General features: G+C 43.5%; 1 protein-coding gene across 2 annotated transcripts in view; it reads left to right on the top strand.

Moving 5' to 3' along the window:
- The window catches only part of npffr2a (neuropeptide FF receptor 2a), a 45,720-nt gene extending 27,518 nt beyond the window's left edge, over positions 1 to 18,202 (top strand). The window contains exons 4-5 of one of the 2 annotated variants that reach the window (XM_079606296.1): positions 3,524 to 3,623; positions 17,100 to 18,202. In XM_079606296.1, coding sequence (XP_079462422.1) covers positions 3,524 to 3,623; positions 17,100 to 17,940 — 941 coding nt within the window. In that variant the 3' untranslated portion in view covers positions 17,941 to 18,202. The remainder of the gene's footprint in view (positions 1 to 3,523; positions 3,624 to 17,099) is intronic. The other variant, XM_079606295.1, reaches the window with a different exon arrangement.
- The last annotated feature ends 4,570 nt before the right edge of the window (positions 18,203 to 22,772 follow it).

Below are 22,772 nucleotides of genomic sequence, written 5' to 3'. Positions count from 1 at the left end.
GTAAGACCTCCGTTCATCTTCGGAACACAGTTTAAGATATTTTAGATTTAGTCCGAGAGCTTTCTGTCCCTCCATTGAAAATGTATATACAGTATACTGTCCATGTCCAGAAATTTAATAAAAACATCATCACAGTAGTCCATGTGACATCAGTGGGTTAGTTAGAAGTTTTTGAAGCATCGAAAATACTTTTTGGTCCAAAAATAACACAAAATAAGACTTTATTCAGCATTGTATTCTCTCCCGGGTCTGTTGTCAATCCTTCACAGTTACGCTGATGGCGTAAGACGCTGATGACGTGTATTTCTGGTGCGCCCGAGCTTCATTTATAGACTGAGGGAAACGCATGCTGTAAAAGTGTCTCATCCGCGACATGCACATTTACGCACCATTAAAAAAATGATATCCACGCAAACAATGTAGAATAGCTTGAATATAGCGTGCGTCTCCCTCAGACTGTAAACGAAGCTTGGGCGCACCAGATAACACGTCATCAGCGTCTTACGTCAGCAGCGTCACTGTGGAGTCCTGAACGCAGATTCACAACAGACCCGGGAGAGAATACATTGCTGAATAAAGTCTTATTTTGTGTTATTTTTGGACCAAAAAGTATTTTCGATGCTTCAAAAACTTCTAACTAACCCACTGATGTCACATGGACTACTGTGATGATGTTTTTTATTAAATTTCTGGACATGGGCAGTATACTGTATATACAGTTTCAATGGACGGACAGAAAGCTCTCGGACTAAATCTAAAATATCTTAAACTGTGTTCCGAAGATGAACGGAGGTCTTATGGGCTTAGAACGGCATGAGGGTGAGTCATTAATGACATTATTTTCATTTTTGGGTGAACTAACCCTTTAACAACATCAGCATTGCGTGACTACATTTAATGCCCTTCAGATATTTATCCTTGTTTTCGCATGGGCCTGGTTGCAGTCTCTTTTTTTTTTCTGTAGCCACTCCGAAGTCTTTTGCATTTTACATCGGGTGAATCTCCAGTTGTCACTGGTGATTGTTGTTTGAACCTTTCTGGATCCGCCATCAAATTGATAAGTTCAATTATCAGTGCTGTGAGAAAAGGCTATAAATCTCTAGCTCCAACATCCTCACACCAATATAGCCTACTAGCCGAGACACCTTCTTGATGTGTACAGATGTGACGTAATGATGCAAAGACATGCTCAAATTTCTCGCGGAAATCCACCAGTACCACTGGAATTAAAAACATTATTACAAGCTTACTGTTTTGAATCGAGCTAAGGCAAGCAGATAGTTTTGAACACTGGCTGGATATGTACTTGCACACATTTATTTTGGATAATTTTTAACCCAAAAAAGCTACGAACTGCCGCTTTAAAGGGACCTGGATTTAATATCAATGTAAAATATAATACATATTTGTTTAATTCAAGTATTCAGTTTGCAGTTAAGTATAATATTTGAAAGTATATTATTTCTGTAATTAGTCCTAAATTAGTACTAAATTAGTACTACTAAAAGTGTGATAAACTGTACTTTTTCACAAGAGGTATGACCTCTTATAGTCTATAGATGACCTCAAAGATGGATAGATGACAGACTAAAAGCTACAAAACTCAAATTCTCAAATTTAGAATTCTAAATGGTTTTTACTTAAAATCCCCCTGTAGTAAATAATTGTATCACTTAAAAGTAATCTTTGATCAGCATTGAGTAAATGCTGCAATACTGGTTTAATTTAGCCATAGATGTTTGAACCAGAAACTAATTCAGAAGAAGAAGAGGAAGAAAGAATTGGGCTCGTCTACAAGTCAATGTTTCAGAATGGTAACATTGTTTTATGTATCGCTCTATATCGCACACATGAATAATTGATTTGATTAGTCTTTTACTACATTATCAAATAGCTAATACTGTGTTGCTAATGTTACACAAACGCTTTGAACAATTTAGAACGTCAGTGGAGACCCACCCTTCTACTTTTCAGTATAGTTAATGATATGCTAAAGCCCTCCCCCATGTTGACGGGATTGGTTACAACATGCTTGTGACGTATAACACGGGCGATCTTTGGTAAACCTAGGTTATAAGGAGAAAATACTCAGCAGAACCTGTGTAGACTTATGTTTTATGACAAATCATGAGTAAATTAATAGTAAAAACACCACACAGGCATATAAACAACATTACAAACATGATTTGACCCCAGGGGGTCTTTAAAAAGCAGTTATTTCATAACAACTCTCAGAGTGTTTGGCATTGTAATGAGTATTACAATGTTGAGATATTTGGTCTCGGAATACATCTGGTACGCTGCAGCTGCTGTTGGTTATTGCTTCTGCAGAGCAAGTATGGGACTTGTGACTGCCAATACACATGACACACTGCTGCGAGCAATTAATAGATGCTGCGGCTGTACAATATAGTGTACATGAATTGCCCACGGCAGATCTAATACAGGTGCAGGTGGGAAAGATGGAGGGTTTCTGAAAGTGCGCTGCACTGCTTCGGCAAATGCTAACTAAGTATTGGAAGGTTTAACATGCAAGCTTATTGGCTACTGATACAGCAGGAACCAATCAGCTGTGCCCTATAGAGAATGATGTAATTGCAAGCAGCTTGAGTTAAGGACCCATTTAGTCTGCATTATCTAGAGTTTCATGACATCTTTGTATTTCAGACTGACACAAGGACACATCCTGCGTGAATGGTCACTATAAGACGCATATGAATTTTGTCTCTCTGTCACACACACACACACACACACACACACACACACACACACACACACACACACACACACACACACACACACACACACACACACACACACACACACACACACACACACACACACACACACACACACACACACACACACACACACACACACACACACTGCCCCCACAGTGAGATATTGTTAAGCCTTTCCCTAAGCCAATACACCTCCTCCAATCATACACAAAATACATCAAATCCCACCAGATGGTAAGTGTGATAGCAACTGACCCACATGCTGTATGCCCTATACCGAGGCAAATTTAAAGGCATCTTGCTGTTCTGGTCCATAGCAGTGCGTTGTTTAAAATACTGCAAATTTTTGACTGGAGTTTAAAGCCAAAACTGGCAAAAAAAAAAAAAATTGATACGTTTTTTTCAATCAGTCATAGTTTCTACACACATTTTAATTATCTCAGTCAAAAACGGATTTCTAATATATGTATTTCTGTATTTTTTCCTACATTAAGTGGGAAGTTATATTTGTTAATGTGCAAAATACTATCCACTGTAGCCTACATGAAATGTAGTACACCAGCTGCTTGGGTGACTCAATGTGTGCAAGATGCATGTCAAATGACATTCAACATGATGAACTGCATCATTGTAAACGCTATGAAAGTTCAGCAGTGCATACATTATGGGACACCATTTACAATCAGTTTTAACAAACATTAATGTTATTCAATTAATGTGTATATGCCAGTATAATTTAGCCAGGATCATCTCTTAGTATGTGATCTTACTCTTCTCCCCAGGTTGGCCCTTTGGGAGCATGGTCTGCAAAATGAGCGGTATGGTCCAGGGCATATCAGTCTCAGCATCTGTTTTCACCTTGGTTGCCATAGCGGTTGACAGGTAATGTCATGGTAATATCACCTTATCCCTCACCTCAGGCATTAATGAGGCACTGTCAAAAGATCATACGACATAGAATGACAGTTGCTATTTCAAAAATATTTAAATAGCATTTGAGCTTGAATATTTAAAGAGTGGTTTCTTAACCTTTGTGACTCGAAGGCCATTCATTATACAACATCCAGCACAATATATATAAAAGCTATGATATTTCTGGCATGTAATCATGACAAAGCTGCTTGTTTTCAAACTTTTTTTATTAAGAAACTGTGAGTATTTATGTATTAAATTAAATAACTATGATTAATTTTGTGATTTGTGATTTTTTTCTTTTTTATTAAGATTTGTGGTAAAATCTTTGGATATATTAATAATAATGTCTTCATTGAAATACTTAAAGTTATCCTGCTGACCCCAGGTGTAACTTTTGTTTTCTGTTTAGTTCCTGTTAAGCCTGCCTGAGTTCATAGTTTGTTTCCTTGGTAACTCATTAGTTAAAAATTCTGTTCAGCGGTGCCTGTTTCGTTTTCTCATTTAGGGCACGTGTACACAACAATGGTATGCTTAAAATGGAGACATTTTTCCTTTGGGTTTTTCCTCGAACATACATTGTTCCTCGAACATTGTCAAAACGATTCCCGTTCACACGGATCCACGAAAACGACTAAAAACCCTGTATTCTGCTGCCAGGCCATTAGATGGTGATGAAACACTATAGACTGAAAACGTAATACACATGTGCATGGTGTCATCGTCTTTAGAGATTTGATTTTGTTGTTTACACGGATAACGTTTTCAAATGCTTTTTTGAAACCCGTTTGCAAAAATTTGTGTTTTCAGGCATCCAAAACGCTGTTGTCGTGTAATCGAACGGCCAAAACGCATATGTTTTTAGTTGAAAACAATGTCGTTTAAACAGCTATGTATAGTCTGTGTATATATTCTCCCTGTTTTGTTCAGTTCTTTGTTCGTCGATGTTAAGTGGTGGTGTTAGGCTATCTCCTGAGTTTCTCTGACCTGTTATATGTTGGATTATTGGATTAAATACGGTTTGTTTGATCTACTCCTGTGTCGTGTGATTTAATCCAACTGCTTTGCCTCGAGCAAGAGCAGCAAACCCTCGAGGACCACTTTCGTGGATTTATCCATCTGGCGAGCCTTACAGACTATCCCGATCCTGTCCCCGCTGTTCCCATCCAGTTCTCCTGTGTCTACACTGGTTCCACCCAGCTCAGAATCTCTTGACTCCCAGCTTGTTCTGTCCAGCTCAAAGTCTCCAGAGTTCCCACTCCCACCTCCTTTTCAAACTTCAGGCAGTTCCTCTGCCTAGTCTCCGCTGTCTCCCGTCAGTCGCTCAGCTCCTCCTCCTCTACTTCCCCTCTGTGACATGGATCCACCTCCGGCCTTCCGGTATCTCCTGGCTCTGCCTCCAGCCATTAATCACTCCATATCAGCCCATCTTCCAGACTCCTTCGTCTTGCCTCCTCTCTCTCCGTCGGTTCCACCTTGGACCATCGGACTTAAGGCTCCACCGTGCTCCCTCTGTCCTCTGGATCCACCTCGGTCTGACATTGTGCGCCGTCCGCTGCACTCCATCCTATCCTATATGTCCTCTGTATACTTCAACAGCAAGCTAAACTCCACCTAATCAACTTCACAGACACGGAATGTCCTTTTTAATAAGGGTAGGGTAAAACTATGAAATAAGAAGAAACAATAAACAATATGAATTTACATCCACAATGTGTATATAAATAAATACTTCTTACAAATATCTTTGTAAACTAAATTGAACTTTTCTGCTTATCAAACAACATGAAACGTCTCGGTTACGGATGTAACCCTCGTTCCCTGAGTAGGGAACGGAGACGTTACGTCGAAATGACGACGAATGGGGTTCGCTTAGAAGCCTATCCTCTTCGAATATTAATAAAACGAGCCAATGGCAAGCAAATGCCATGGGTCTGCTGAATTTGCATAGCGTAACTCCGCCCCACAGTGTGGGTATATAAGGAAGTGAGCCGGCAACATGCAGATATGTTTCTTCGCTGAAGGAGCCAAGCTGAACTCAGGCTGTTCCAGCGGTACAGCGGAAGTGGCAGGAAGACGTAACGTCTCCGTTCCCTACTCAGGGAACGAGGGTTACATCCGTAACCGAGACGTTCCCTTTCGTAGTCACTTCGAGTTACGTCGAAATGACGACGAATGGGGTTCCCAGTCCAATCACGCCACCTCGGCTGTCTTCCAGTGCCCTGCGTAAGTCTGAGCTCCCTGTCGTGAGACTAGCACGGACGAAGGACTCCTACTTAACACAGGAATACCAAGGTACACTGGGAAGCATATCACAGTGGAAATATGCAATCAGTGCCCGCCCGAAGGGGGGGGACTTAAGAAAACACATATGACCCGGAGGGGGGTGCATACGGATAACACTGGGGTGTCCAGCCCGTAGGGTGGAGTATTTCAACCCCAGGGGTGGCAGACTGGCTTGCCAAGGGAAAGACACATGCTCGAAGGAGGCTTACAGTGGAAATACACACGTGGGGGTCGCCCAGCGGGGGAACCATGCACATGGTGGCACCTAGCCAACGCGAAAGCTGCCGGAGGCATAACTCTGGCGTTGACGTCAACAGCGCTGGAGGAACTCAGGGCTTATCAGGCTCACCTGAGGAGAATATCGCACGTATCCAGTCCGTGGAGTGGAATGGCGAGCAAGCGAAGACACCTGAGCGGGTCCTAGCACCGGCTGGTTGAAGCGAGTACTCGGGAGGACACTGGCTCCACTCGGAGATTGTAGAATCTGGCGAATGTGTTGGGTGTCGCCCAGCCTGCAGCTCTGCAGATGTCTGTTAGCGAGGCGCCATGCGCTAGAGCCCAAGAGGAGGCCACACTCCGGGTGGAGTGGGCCGTCACACCAAGGGGGCACGGTCGACCTTGCTGCTGGTAAGCCAAAGCAATGGCGTCCACTATCCAGTGAGACAACCTTTGCTTGGAGAGAGCCCTTCCCTTCAGCTTCCCACCATAACAGACAAAGAGCTGGTCTGAGGTCCTGAAACATTGCGTTCTGTCTACGTAAGCACGGAGGGCGCGTACTGGACAGAGCAATGCCAAGGCTGGGTCTGCCTCCTCCAGGGGCAGCGCTTGCAGGTTCACCACCTGGTCCCGGAAGGGAGTGGTGGGAACCTTGGGCACATATCCAGGCCGGGGTCTCAGGATCACGTGAGAAAAGGCCGGCCCGAATTCCAGGCACGCTTCGTCTACAGAAAATGCGTGCAGGTCCCCTACCCTCTTGATGGAGGCCAGAGCAACCAGGAGCGCTGTCTTAATTGACAGGAACTTAAGCTCCACTGATTGCAGAGGCTCAAAGGGAGCACTCTGCAGGGCAGTTAGTACCACTGAGAGGTCCCAAGAGGGAACGAGAGGAGGGCGAGGAGGCTGTAGTCTCCTCGCTCCTCTCAGGAACCTGATGACCAGGTCGTGCTTTCCCACGGACTTACCATCAACTGCGTCGTGATGTGCGGCGATAGCGGCAACATATACTTTCAGGGTGGAGGGAGACAGCCTTCGCTCCAACCCATCCTGCAGGAAGGAAAGCACGACACTGATCGGGCATGATCTGGGGTCTTCTGAGTGAGAAGAGCACCAAGAGACGAAGAGGTTCCACTTCAACGCGTAGGCATGTCTAGTGGACGACGCTCTAGCGGAAGTGATGGTAGCCACCACCGCTGGTGGTAGGGTACTCAAACCTGCCTCGTCCCGTCCAGGAGCCACACGTGGAGGTTCCAGAGATCGGGACGAGGGTGCCAAAGGGTGCCCCGTCCCTGAGAAAGGAGGTCCTTCCTCAGAGGAATTGGCCAGGGAGGTGCTGTCGCGAGGAGTACAAGTTCGGAGAACCAGGTTCGGGTGGGCCAGTGCGGCGCAACCAATATGACCTGCTCCTCGTCCTCCCTGATCTTGCACAGGGTCTGTGCAAGAAGGCTCACTGGGGGAAACGCATATTTGCGGAGGCCCCGGGGCCAGCTGTGCGCCAGAGCGTCCGTGCCGAGCGTGCCCTCGGTCAGGGAGTAAAACTGGGCGCAGTGGGACGAGTCGTGGGAGGCAAACAGGTCTACCTGTGCGTCCCCGAACTGATCCCAAATCAGCTGGACCGCCTGGGGATGGAGTCTCCATTCTCCAGGAAGAGGCTGAAGCCGTGAGAGCTCGTCGGCTGCACAGTTCAGGTCTCCCGGAATATAAATGGCTCGAAGCGACCTCAGATGCTTCTGACTCCATAAGAGGAGGTGGCGGGCGAGTTGCGACATACGGCGGGAGCGTAGACCACCTTGTCGGTTGATGTACGCTACTGTCGCGGTATTGTCTGATCGGACTAGTACGTGCTGGTTCTTGAGCAGCGCCCGGAAGCGGTGCAGAGCGAGACGTACTGCCAGCAACTCGAGGCAATTGACATGCCATAGGCGGTGGGGTCCTGTCCAGGAGCCCGCGGCAGCATGTCCATTGCACATGGCACCCCAGCCCGTGGAGGAGGCATCCGTTGACACAACAACATGCCTGGAAACTCGTTCTAAGGGCACTCCGGCCCGTAGAAAGCTGAGGTTCGTCCACGGGGAGAAGGTCTGACGGCAGGTCGGAGTAACTGGTACTCGGAGCTTGCCCTGGTGCCATGCCCACCTCGGGACTCGATCGTGAAGCCAGTGCTGAAGCGGTCTCATATGAAGCAATCCGAGCGGCGTTACCGCGGCTGCAGATGCCATATGCCCCAGGAGCCTCTGAAAAAGTTTCAGTGGAACCGCACTCTTGCTCTGGATTTGTCTCAGGCAAGTCAGCAGTGACTGCGCGCGCTCGCTCGTAAGCTGCGCGCACATGGCGACCGAGTCGATTTCCATACCGAGAAAAGAGATCCTCTGCACGGGGCAAAGTTTGCTCTTCTCCCAGTTGACCCGAAGGCCCAGACGGACTAGGTGCCGGAGCACTAGGTCCCTGTGTTCGCAAACCTGGTCCCGAGAGTGAGCTAGGATTAGCCAGTCGTCGAGATAATTCAGGATGCGAACCCCGTGTTGCCGTAGCGGCACAAGGGCTGCCTCGACGACCTTCGTGAAGACGCGAGGAGACAGGGCCAGCCCGAATGGGAGGACCGCGTACTGGTATGCCTGCCCCTCGAAAGCAAACCGTAGAAACGGCCTGTGTCGAGGAAGAATGGAGACATGAAAGTAGGCGTCCTTCAGGTCGATCGCTGCAAACCAATCCTGTGGCTGCACACATTCGAAAATGCGCTTGGCCGTGAGCATCTTGAACGGAAGCCTGTGAAGGGAACGGTTCAAGACGCGCAGATCCAGGATTGGTCGTAACCCACCGGTTTTCTTGGGGACAATGAAGTAGGGGCTGTAGAAGCCGGACCTCATTGCGGCTGGAGGGACAGTCTCGATCGCACCCTTCGCCAGCAGGGTGGCGACCTCCGCTCTCATGACAGGGGCATTGCCACCGACCATAGTGAAGCGGACTCCCCTGAAGCGGGGAGGAGACCGCGCGAACTGAATCGCATAGCCGAGCCTGATGGTCCGCGCGAGCCAGCGGGACAGGTTGGGAAGCTCTAACCAGGCTCCCAAGGACTGAGCCAGCGGGGTCATGCGGACGACAGACGTCCCCGCGGGGGTGCAGCGAAGCGGAATGACCGGCCCGGACGTGGGTGGCATAGCGGCCCGGTGTGGGGGCACGGTCATTAGCCGCGTCCTGCCAGAGGGAGCCAGGGAAGGACCAGCGTTCCACGGGGGCGTGCTCTGGCAGGGGTCTGGCGACAGAAGGGGATGAGAGCGGCGGGGCCCGTGGGCGGCGCGCACTGTCATTCCCTTCTGGGGGCTCAGAGATGGGGATATCAGTTCTTTCTTTAACCACATTAGGGTGCTGCCCACCCGTGGGTGAGCAGCGGGGAGTGGAGAACAAAGGATTCTCCCCCGGCCCTCCACCGGGGGAAGGAGTGGTCCTGCTACCATCTCCTGAGAAGAACTGATGGCCATCTCTGAGCAGCCCGTCTCAGGAGCGCCGCTTGGCCTGGCGTTTAGCGGGGCGCGGGGCTGGAGAGGGCTGGGGCGCCTGCCTGCGGCGTCCTCCACGACGCGGCCCGGGTGAAGGCTGCTGCTGGGGCCGTGCGGGAGGGGCGGGAGCCGCGGGAGGGCGCCCTCGGCGGCGAGCAGGCTGAGGCGTCTGAACCGACGGCTGGGTGGAGGCAGCAGCGGGCCGTCGGGGCAGAATATGACGAATAGCCTCAGTCTGCTTCTGGGCGGTTGAAAACTGTTGGGCAAAATCTTCAACCGCTCCGCCGAAGAGGCCAGCCTGGGATATGGGGGCGTCAAGCAGACGAGTCCGCTCAGCGTCCCTCATATCGGCCAGGTTGAGCCAGAGGTGTCTCTCCTGGACCACACTAGTGGACATCACCTGGCCCAGGGAGCGTGCGGTCACTTTCGTCGCCCGGAGAGCGAGGTCAGTGGCGGCACGCAGCTCATTGAAGAGCCCTGGGTCAGTCCTCCCCTCGTGCATGTCCCTGAGCATCTGGGCCTGGTAGACCTGCAGAGTGGCCATGGCATGCAATGAGGCGGCTGCCTGCCCCGCAGCTCTATAGGTCTTCGCCACCAGGGTCGACGAAAACCTACAGGCCTTGGAGGGGTGCTTAGGATCACCACGGGAAGAAGCACTCTGTGGACACAGTTGCATCGCAACAGAGCGTTCAACCATAGGCACCCCAGTGTACCCGTAAACAGCCGCCTGATCGAGAGGAGGAAAGGCGGAGGAGGTCGCCGAGCGATCACGGGAAGACAAGGGTGTCTTCCAGGACCTCGAGACCTCCTCATGCACATCCGGGAAGAAAGGCATTGGGGTTGGACGCCGACGTGAATCGGCGGCCGCGCCCAAAAACCAATCGTCCAGACGCGAGCGCTCGGGGCAGGGTGGCGGATTGCACTCTAACCCGATGCTCGCGGCTGCCCGGGAAAGCATGGCCGTCAGCTCGGGATCAGGATCGGGCAATGCTGACGCGCCCGGAGGCGGCAGCACAGCCGACCCCTCATCTCCCGAGGACTCCTGCCCACCTTGTGATGCTGTGATCGACATAGCATCGTCATTAGGAGCGCCAGACGGCGCACTCGGTCCGCCGCCGACCGTTGGCCGGGACTGATCGAGCGCATCATCTGGTCGGCTCGCGGGTTGCGGCACTTGAGAGGGGGATGTGGCCCGAGGACGAATCGTCGGTTGTTGTTGCCACACCGTCACCCTCAGGTCACCCTGGCCACCAGCCGAAGTACCAGCTCTATTACTAGAGGGGGTAGATCGGGGTGTGGATGAGGGGACTCTCACTCTTTCGAGATCACTGAGTCTCGACCGTAGTGTCGCGATGGTCATGTTTCCGCAATGAAAACATGAGTCATCCACAAGCGCTGCTTTGGCGTGCTCTAAGCCCAAACACGCAAAACAGCGATTGTGCCCATCTAAATCAGACAGCCAGTGACCACAACCAGAAGGGCACGGGCGATGCATCTTTAAAAAGACGTGCCACGCGCTTTGCTCTTTTAGAGAGAAGGAGAAATCCCCGCAGATGCTGAAGCGACCAGGGAGAGAACACACACACACTGGCAGATCACTGCTCAGATCGCAGGGAATGTGCACTCGCTGGAACTCGCTGTCACACCAACACCTGGAGGGAAGCTCGTCTCGAAGAGGAATAGAGATGATACTCAGGATGGCTTGTGGAGTGAAGGATAAACTTGGCTCCGAAAGCGAAAACATATCTGCATGTTGCCGGCTCACTTCCTTATATACCCACACTGTGGGGCGGAGTTACGCTATGCAAATTCAGCAGACCCATGGCATTTGCTTGCCATTGGCTCGTTTTATTAATATTCGAAGAGGATAGGCTTCTAAGCGAACCCCATTCGTCGTCATTTCGACGTAACTCGAAGTGACTACGAAAGGGAAATACATTTTCAGGCAAATGAAAGTAATAAGCAAAACAATAGCTCCCATATGATCCATATTTGAGATGCACTCAAATAATACATATTACAAATACTTGAAAATAATCAAACACAATTTAATGTAATATGAACAATAACAATAAAACATACAGACGAAGCTACCAAAGGCCAAGGATGAATGCAGATGGTTAACTGGCTACGTCCGAAAAACTAAGGCAGCTGACTTGTTGCCTCGCTGCCCTATCAGGCAATGACTTTGCAGGTAGCATCTGCACATGAAGGAACTTCACGAAACTGATTTCGGACAGACTTCTGAGGCAGCGCAACGATTTAATGATCAACAGCAAAATAGAACAAGCTTTTGTGAAAACTGTGAATATTTAATACTACAATAGTAATTTTCGCTAGAAATTACATAAGTGGAAGACGTTTATCAAAAGTGTACAAACTGACCACCAGCCACAACTGGAAGGCACGTATTTCCTTGTTAGTCATATGATCAATCAGATTATCATGACAGCATCATGATACATAACCATCAGAACGGCCAGTAGTGGTAGACAAACTACAAACCAAACATTTACTTTTTAATTATTTTTAAAGGGATACTTCACCTCTGGAAAGATGAGTGTGTATTTAAAATGGGTCATTTATGTTGTGATTTTTGAATTTGGAGCCTTCTAGACTGAGAAAAGCCAGAAAATGTATTTTTGGTTTATGGGGATGAAAGACAACAACTCCCAGAATGCACTTGCTTCGCTGCCCTACGAGGCCACTCCCAAGCCACGCCTACTGGTAAGAGCGCAGTTAAACACCAAGGCTAAGCTAATGAGTCTCCGGGATTAGTCTGCCCGGTATTTTGATATCTCCCAAAATGTCCAGGATTCGGCCTTTGCGTTCTACAGTTGCCATTCATCATGTTTACTGTGGCGAACAGGACGAGGCTAGGGCCACGGGAGAACGGCGCGAGGCCGGTGGCGTGATTACTGATGAGCGGCACCTGTGAGACACACTGGTCTCGTATCTCTCAGGGAGGAGCGTGCATTTTCTTAGCAATGCTAAAACGCACATCAACCGATCACTTGTTTAGCGTTCATGTAAACACTACATTCAGATTCACCAATCGGAATGAATTCAGTTAGATTGAAACAAAATGTGTGCATGTAAACAATGAATGGCGACCGCAGAAAGCAAAAGCTGAATCCCAGACATTTTGGACGATCTCGACGGCCGGACATGTCCGGGAAAAAGGATGTATGGTAACCCCTACTACTCAGCTTTCTCCACAAAACAAGAGCCTGTTAGCTTAGCTTCCAAATAAAAGATGGCTGACACATTCTGATGATTTGTACATTCTGTGAGTGAGATCCCACCCTCTATAGGCGGGTTGAAAACATGCAAAACTAGCGCCTTCTACTGGCTGTAGTTTTTAGCCTCTGGCCAAAAAATCCTCAGATGACGCAAAATGACGATTTTTGCGTCATCTGAGGATTTTTTCCAGACAAAAAATACATAAATCTCTCGTCTCAGGGGGATATGAGGGAGGTAATTCGAAAATACTACAGGTTTTCTACTGATACAAAGTTTAATGCTAAACCTTGAAGTATCCCTTTAACTCAATTATTGTAACAGAACATTGATCATGAAAGACTTTCTGAATGAACCTCAAGAGTGGCACGTAATAGTATAGATTGATATTTGGTAAATCTGATAAGGACAAGTACTATGACATGCTGTGTTGTGTCGTACGCCTTTTTCACACATACTCTGTTTGCAGTGCGTCTGTGGTGCATGTTGCAGTAGTCTCCGTATGCGGTGCAGGAGCATTACGCGCTTGTGTGCTTTCACATGTGCCGCATTTGCAGAGCGCAAATCTGCTCTGATGTATACCACAAACACAATATTTATTCATTATTTTTATTTCTAATCCAAAAGTTGTTACTAAAAAATATTTCAGAATTGCAATTCTCTTTGTACACTGTAGCCTACAGTTATACAGTCTTGCATAGACTTATTCACGTTTAAACACACTAAATAAAAAATAAAAACATATTATTCAATGCATTACTTTCTAGATAAATGTATATATTCATTTGTTAAAATTACATGTTAAAATCACAAACGTTAAATTACAACTTAAATTACAAAAACCACCAACTCTCGTGCTTTTTCTTTAGCATTTAAATGTTCACATAAAAAGTCCTGCGGGTCATACTTTGTTTCTCCATTTATCATCCATAGCCTTCTTGTTCTGTGTAGTTCTCGGACTATCAGCCTGTCACGTGATTATCAATTTCTGCAGAGATTCAAGGCCCTTGCCCACGCATAATATAGCACACTATGCAGTGTATTTTACAAGAAAAAACATATTTTAATTTTGACCACATTAGTTATTTTTACTACTCATGGTGAGTGTTTTGATTTTCTTTGCTTTACCCTGGGCTTAAAGTAAAAAGATGTCTGTGACAAATAGTAGTATCATAGTAGTATCAATTCGTGCCGAATTTCGACACCCTGCCAAATTATTACCCCCCTCATTGAAGTCAGTACCTGCTTGCTTAATCCTAACCCCTCCCCCACAACTAATCCTAAACCTACCAATACTAGGGGGGTAATAATTTGGCTGGGGTTGAAATTCGGCACAACACCGGACCGCATCCGCATGTAGAGGGAAAGCTCTAACCTCCCAACATGGGTACGGAAAAAATACACTCTACAAACGGAGTATGTGTGAAATGGGCGTTATTCCACTGGAAGGTCCAGACTGTTGTTCTTGGATTGGTTCTGTTCCTTTAGATTGGACAGCTGGGCTTCCATACCCACTTGATGTCATTGTTATATCATCAACATGGGGCCTTTGGGGGAAGCAGTGAAATGAAAACAATCACTGCTGGATCGTGTGTGTGTGTGTGTGTGTGTGCGTGTGTGTGTGTGTGTGTGTGTGTGTGTGTGTGTGTGTGTGTGTGTGTGTGTGTGTTTGTTCGCTGTAGTGCATCTGTTCCTGCTTAATACTACCAGACGGTGAATCAGAGTGTTAAATTAACCCTCATCTCCTCTTACATTTTTACACATGGAATCACATTTAATTATGTGTTAAGTTTCATGAGGTCATGTTTTACACTTTCGTTGTATGTTTCCTCTCTGTATGATTCCTTCACTGCAGCATAGTGAGTAGCCTGTCTAGTTTGTAATTGATTGTTCTGGCTATCAATATAGTGTGGATATCTATTTATAGACAATAAGGCATTATAACAAATACTAGTACACCACAAAGCTGAACTATTTTAGATGCATCCATTACTAAGTAGTGCATAAAATCAATTATACAGTCATTAAGGCAAACATTTTAATCTGACCTCAGTTTTTTTTTAACGTTTTTTATTTTATTCTGACCATTCATATGTGAAGGATGTATGGATAAGTCATGGACCCCCTGAAAATAAATTTATTTCATGGCCAATGTGTCTGTAATATGGTGGTTAAATTAAAAACTTTCAAACCATAAAAAAAAAATCTGCATTATTTTTGTGTGTAATACATCTTCAGATTTTTTTTATTATCAACCAGTACATAATAAAGATTTATGTCCTTGTGCAATAGGGGTAACACTATATTGAAGCGTATACATGTATACTACACAATTAATCAGAGTGCATAATGGGTATAATGAGTGTGCATTATATAGGGAATTAAAATGTTGAGTATAGAGTATTACAAAACTAACAGGGTGGACACAGCTTGCAGAAATACAGTGTGTATGGCATAGAAAATATGCCATGGTGTACAGAGGAGAATGTATTATGCTGTACATATATATTCATGGTAAGTACTCCCACATATCACTAGAGGAGCTGAAGAGCCTGGAAGGCAGGCATTCAGACACTTAATACTGTGTACTTACTTTTTGTAGTACTTGTGTAGTGTAGTTTGATTATGTCCTATGAATAGTTTGGCAAAACACAACTTTTTATATTTTTGTCTATTCTGCAACAATACCAGTTTACAATGACAGTCACTTAGAGTGTTACTCTTCCACATTAGAGATATCGTTAATGTATCTTATTCATTCATCTCATACAGCTTCTCATTTGGTTTTGTTTAGTTTCTTTCAAGGAAGTGTCTTTTTAAAGACTTTTTTCAAACAGTAGTTTTCACTGAAAAGCGTCTCTAAAATATCAAATTAGTATGTGTCCTTGTTTTTAAACAGTTCTCTTAGAGAGTTCATTTTTTGTTTACAAATCAGTTGTACTTTAGGACTATTAAGAGTGCTGATAAATTGAGTGCACTTTTCATTTGTGTTTAACCGAAAAGGCCAATTAAATGTGGTGTGTATTTTTTTTTACACTATTAGGCTGACCACTTCTGTTGCGGGTCAGCAGACGTGATTTTGTGTGACAATGTGGGACCTGTGTGAGAGCAATAAGTCATTAATGACTATGTAAATATTGATTTGTGTTATATGGAAATCCTATTTGAAGTGATATTGGATGATAATGATTTAAATTGCCAATAAGCTTTATAATGTTAATTGTGACTCAATTTGCAGTACATTTTCAGATATTCAACCTATTCAGTCTACTAAATGCAATGAACTAAATATACATTGCCTTTGCATTTAATTGTATTTAGTGCATATTGAACTAAGCAGAGCCTTCTCGCCGAGTGTGTATCTGTTGAAGTCCTGGAAAGTGTTCACTTTTGATGATGTCCACACTGCCTCTTTGCTCCATCAACATAGTTGTCATCATTGAAAATACCCTCTCCGAATGCATTAGGTGTTTTTTGTTTTGTTTTTGTTTTTTTGTTGTAGTATGACAGGTGTAGTATTTTTAAACAGACAAATACTGAAATGCAGACAATACAGACAAAATTAGCTTCCAATTCCAGGAATGTCCCACAAAAAGCGAGGCGCCTGGTCACCCAACATTTCACCCAATTTTCTTTTCACAAATCCAACTTTGTCTCACAATTCCAAACTAAATTTTAGTTTGTTTCTGAGTTCATATATCTAATATGTACACAAAATGGATGTCTGTGTCGTCAAATGCATATTCTGAGAAAATAGTTTTCTTTTTTGTTTTTTTCACAAAACAATAATACAGAATTGCGAGATAATACATTGCAATTTCCATTTATATTTTATCTCCTGAAGAACGAGCCTGTGGAGTTATGTGTGGATGGGAACTGGGGAAAATTTGGAGTTTGCTGTCTGTGAGGCATGAGCATTGGCCACACAAGTGCTTGTGTTAATAAAACTGTTAAATCCATTCTTTTCTCCGTTCGCTACAGTACTATTAACCATATTGAGTCATATTAAGACATATTGAGTTGAGCAAGCAGGAAATGAGAGCGAAACATCTTTTGAAAAACTGTCACCCTGTTCATCTCCAAAAATACTGGAAAGAAGAAACTCTGAAATAGCCTCAGTCATTAGTGTGAATGCATGATAAAAACACAGCTGTTTCTTCATAAAGCTGTTAAATGTTAACCTGTTGCCTGTTGCTGTCTTTTGCAGATTCAGATGTATTGTATATCCCTTCAAGCAGAAACTGACAATATCAACCGCCACCCTCATTATTGTGATAATCTGGGTCCTGGCAGTGTCCATCATGTGCCCCTCTGGCGTCATGCTTCAAGTGACTAAAGAACAAACCATCCGCGTGTTCCTGGGAGATGGCAACCGAACGAGCCCTTTATACTGGTGCAGGGAAGACTGGCCCAACCAGGAGATGAGGAAGATCTACACAACCGTCCTGTTTGCTAACATTTACCTAGCTCCTCTGTCCCTCATAGTGATCATGTACGCAAGGATTGGGATCACTCTGTTTAAAACGGCTATGCCAGCGGGGGGCAAACCTGGCCACGATAACCGTCACTCTGTGTCGAAGAAAAAACAAAGAGTGATCAAAATGCTCCTCATCGTGGCCTTGCTCTTCATCTTGTCCTGGTTGCCTCTGTGGACGCTGATGATGCTAACAGACTATGTCAAACTTACTGAACATCAGTACAGGCTTATTAACATCTACATCTACCCCTTTGCCCACTGGCTAGCCTTTTTCAACAGCAGTGTCAACCCGATAATTTACGGGTTCTTCAACGAGAACTTCCGCCGTGGATTTCAGGCCATCTTTAAGTTCGGCCTGTGTCCTGTCGGTGGTCAACATCGGACCTATTCTCACAGGGTGCAGGGTAATTCTGTGCAGCCGGTAAACCTGCAACCCTCCACAGAGCCCATCTCTCTTAATAGCCTGGAGAACAACAGCTCGAGGAGGATGAACCACGTCAACGAGCAAGACTTAGTGATGGAGGATTTAGAGAAAGTGTCTGAATGCAGCATGGAAGGAGCTTCTCTTTAAGGGATTCATAGAGGTGAATAATAACGGGATGACAATGATGTAGGCTACATAACAGGCTCATTACATCTTAAAATAAAGACTATTATTTCATTTAAAAAAAATAATTACATATTGTTAAGATTATATAATTGTGTGTAAAATGGGTTTTACTCACATTTGTTTTTAACAGTCATTTGCTGTTAACATGAATGTACTTTCTGGCACATCTGGAAGTTTATCAACTGTAGTCTTGTAAACTGCAATTTGTAAAGATAAATTCAGTAAAAAAAAAACTACTATTATTGTAAAATTATGTATAAACAGAATCATTTGTTGTATTCACTACTGTATAGTGATTTAAACATCTGGGATTTTACAGTACATAATTATATTTATTTATTTAATTTGATATGCAATTTGAAAGTATCAGAACTGCCATAATTCAGAATCATTAATTGTTTCTGAATTACAATCTGGGATTTTAGGCACAGCTAAGGCACATCGTAATACTAAAATTAAACATACCTCATTTGTGACAGATCCCTCTAAATGCTGAAATAAATTTCGGTGGGAGTTCTTTTTTTAAATACCATATTTTTTTTAACTCGTGCCAAAACCGGGTAAAATGAGCCTTTTAAAATGAGATTTATCTGATTGTTCACTGTACAGAACATGTAATAAGTAACTCACACTGGTTGCCCTGCTCATCAGTGTTGACTTTTGTCAAATTGTTTGACATAGACAGAAGTAGGTTTTGTATGGGCAAAACTAATTTTATTTTGACGCTCATGAGTCTGGATGTATAGCACTGTGATTCACCGGCCTAAAGCTAATTTATTCTTCAAGCATGCCTTTTCCCGTCTGTGCCAAAACCAGTCATCATTTAATTATTCATTACCATTTTCTACCCTCTCTGTTTGCATGTGGAATAAACCACTTACTTTCCTTTTAGGTTTTTTCTAGTATAGTTTAACTACCCCTTCCTCCGGCCTGCATTATCTTGTGACAGCTTCACAAAACAATCTGTAGTGAAACCGTTAATGTCAGACTGGAATCTCTTTAAAGATAAACCTCAGCTCTCTGTTAAGGATTTGCAGAGCAAAAGCCAGGACAAGCACAAAGTTTAGGAAAAATGTTTTCTGTCTGTCCTTTGTACTTTTTATTGACAGTGATTTAGAAGAACAGAACAAGCTGTTTTTGCTGATAATTTGTAATAAATATTTTTTATTAAGTCAATATATATATATATATACCGGTATATATATATATATATATATGAAGACTTCAGATGCAAAAGCCTCTAAGTGCCACCTGAAATTTTATTCTAAAATTATCATTTTTATCAATCTCGTATATTTAAGTTCAGTAATTTCACTTTAATGACAATTAATAGGTAATTTTAATTGCCATTAAAGTAAAATAACTGAAAATAAACATACAAGCTTGATTAAAATGTTCATTAGAAGAAAATTTCAGATGGCACATAGAGGCTTTTGAATCTACCCACTAAACATTGGATGTCAGATAGACGTGCAAATCATGTCTATATTGGGTCCGTCGGTCCATGACCAATTCTGGGGTGCGTTTCCCGTACAACTATATAGCTCACTGCTTAACTACCATAGTATGATGCATCGTTGGAGAAATCAACTAGCTCGTCACGACTGTTTCCCGAAACCATATGTCGCAAAGTATCGTTCAACCACGCTGGTTTATGACGTCTCGCACGTGGTGGACTAATAAATTATTTTAATTAATCTGTTTGAGATCGAATTAACGCTAGATTTTGTCATATAAGTTACAGACATGGCATCTGAAGACCATTTCTAATTTTTCTCAGTTATTTTGCTTTATTACCAGACTCAATATTTGGCTCGTTCTTACATAGTAGAGCGCGTTCGCACATGCGCAGTCTTCAAAAACGGTGTTTTAAATCTCTTGACAAACTAAAAGACGTAAATTACATTTGTATGTATTCTAAATAAATAACACGGGTTGTACTGAATGTCAGCTTGCTTATTTTGCTAAAGATAAGGATTTATTCAGTCTACATCTCATGTAAACTAGAAACTATGCTTCTAACCACAGCTCGAGAGCAGTCGTTCCAACCACACAAGTTTGCGATGCTGTTTGCGAACGTTCGTTGGAACGATGGTTTCGGGAAACACCAAATCGTTGAACTATGCTGATAACGACGGAACTTGCGACCATAGTTGGCTAACGATGCTTTCGGGAAACGCACCCCTGGACATCTATTCAACGTCCAAACTAGGTCCACAATTTGGACGTCCAACCATGACCCAACTTGGACATCATATTGACATTCAACATTTGACCTTTGAATTTACATGATTAATATATAATATTTTTTATTTACAAATATCAACATTGTTGTTATCAACATGATTAATACATATGAATACAGATTATTAATAATTATTTAAGATCGTTTTCCAAAAACTCCATTTGATATAGTTTTCCTGTAGCTCAAACAGTAGAGCATCTTGCTTGCAACACAAGATCATGGGTTCGATTCCCAGGGAAAGCAAGAACTGATAGGAATATAAATGTGTAATGCAATGTAAGTCACTTTGGATAAAAAGCATCTGCCAAATGCATAAATGTAAATACAATGGTACAGAAAACACGTCCTCCACCCTTTTGAAACATGGGACTACAGTTATAGAAGTTGTATAAAAACAACGTAAAATTTGTCTAAATTTGATGTTGAAAAGACGTCCACAAATGACCACACTGGACTATAAATAACCCTTACACGGAGGTCCCACGGATGTCAACATTAGACGTGCGGTAGATGTCAAAAAAAGACGTTGTCTGGTGTTACAAAACAACCCCTTCAGTGGACCGAAATTGGACGTCCAAAAATGTCATAGAAAAGACGCCACTTCGGCGCCACATTGCGCAGTGGGTAAAGTCTTCAATTATATATATATAATAAATGCCAGTGTTTATTTATCCCAGTTTATTTATTTTTTCTTTCAACCTGAATGAATGCATGTCCTACGTTCAATGTGAATGTCAGCAGAAAAGTCCTTTCTCTCCCTCAAACAGAGCAAAACATTTCCATTTCCTAGACTATAGTATTTTTCATTCAAATACTGCGACAGGAGTTTGTTGGATTACTTATTTGAACCATTAAAGGCGTTCAAAAATACCAACATACAGAGGATTTGTCTTCAAGTAATTCTAGAGTCTGTTGTCGACAGTAGATTAAATCTATCGGCAGTCAGAGCTGTGTATTTGTGATTATCATAGCAGATGGGAGAGGAGTATGTTAAGTCTGCCCTCTTCCTGACAGACACTACATAAACCAATGCGATCTCAACATGATTAAGGCAGCATCACCACTGTATAGTGAGATTGAAAATTAGTTGAAGGAATGTGTGATAGAAACAGACAGACTATAAAGAATAAAACATCTGTGATTACAAGGTGACACTGACTTTATGGACTCTCTAGGTATGTTGCACATTATTTCAAGAATTTGCCAATGACACATTTCTTGAAGAAAAATGTCTCATAGAAACAGTCATTTTTATCTCACTGTTTACTGAACATGAACATGCTGCTTATGAACAACGGAGTTCTTACTGTGAAATTGTTAATTTGTGTATTTCTAATTATGTATTTGCTAAAGCAATGCTGTAAACTGTCAATATTTAAGGCTTCATGAATATTGTTATATTAGTGTTGGCTACATGATAATAGTGAGTACAATTGTTTCAAAAGTAATTGTGACTGACTCATTTTGATTTTAAAAATGCGCTTTTCAACAAGGAGTAAATCAATCTGTGTTCAGGGTTAACTTTTGGATATGGACTAAACAGTCTGTCCTTCAGAGTGCTTTTTATATTGTGGAGATGCCATCATTTGATGTAGATTAATAAAGCAGTGTTACTCAATTGCTCTTTTTGATAATTTTTCTTTCTTTTTACACTGCAAAAAAAAGAAAAAAAAGACCCCACATTTGTTCTTGTTTTAAGCATAAACTAACTTAATTTAGATACTTTTTTTTCATAATGCATATCTTATGTTATTTTGCTTCTCAAGTAAATGGATCTTAATTTAAGCATTCTTAAATTTTGTCTTATTTATGGAAAATAAGACAAAAATTACAAAAAAAAGAAAAATATTTTTGTACATCAGTTCTTGTCTTGGCTCTTGACACACTAGAATCATCACTGATGCTGTCACCGTTTCCTTTTCCTGATTGGCTGAATTGGTGCAAATCACTCTTTGCATGTGCAACATAGGCCTACTTGCCATAAGCCTCCAGACATTTGTGTTGAAGTATACAGCGTTTCAATGTCTGATCAAACTGCCATGTGATTCATCACTGATCTATTCAAACTGAACTTTCTGCTGTAACCAATGAGGGAGCTGAGATCTGCTCTTGGTAATGTAATCAGGCGTTGCATGGCCCAGGGCCAGTGCCTCTGACGTCACTGGAAACAGAACAATTCTGGCCATGATTCAACCTGCTGTGCATTCAGTTCTCAATGAATGCATAGCACTGGTGCGAATCTAGTGACGTGTGTGAGTAGGATGTTCCAAGTACCAAGACAAAAACTGTCACAAAGAGTCAAATCAGAGACTGGAGTGAATGACAAATTAGTTCAGGTCACTGCTGGAGAACTTGAGAAATGACTCATCATATTTACGATTTTAATGTGTTAGTTATTTATACGTGATGTGGTCACAACTCCGAGTGCCATTGAGGCAAGTCATTTGTCATGATCCGGTCACTGACCTTAACTGCATGTGTAAACATTCATCATGTGCACAACGATAGTAAAACATGTTGGCCGAATTGATGGCACTGAAAAGGACAT

This window comes from Phoxinus phoxinus (genome assembly GCF_949152265.1).
Source record: "Phoxinus phoxinus genome assembly, chromosome: 3".
Lineage (NCBI taxonomy): Eukaryota > Metazoa > Chordata > Actinopteri > Cypriniformes > Leuciscidae > Phoxinus > Phoxinus phoxinus.
The sequence above is the reverse complement of the archived record's forward strand: the minus strand, read 5'-3'. Positions and strand labels throughout refer to the sequence as shown.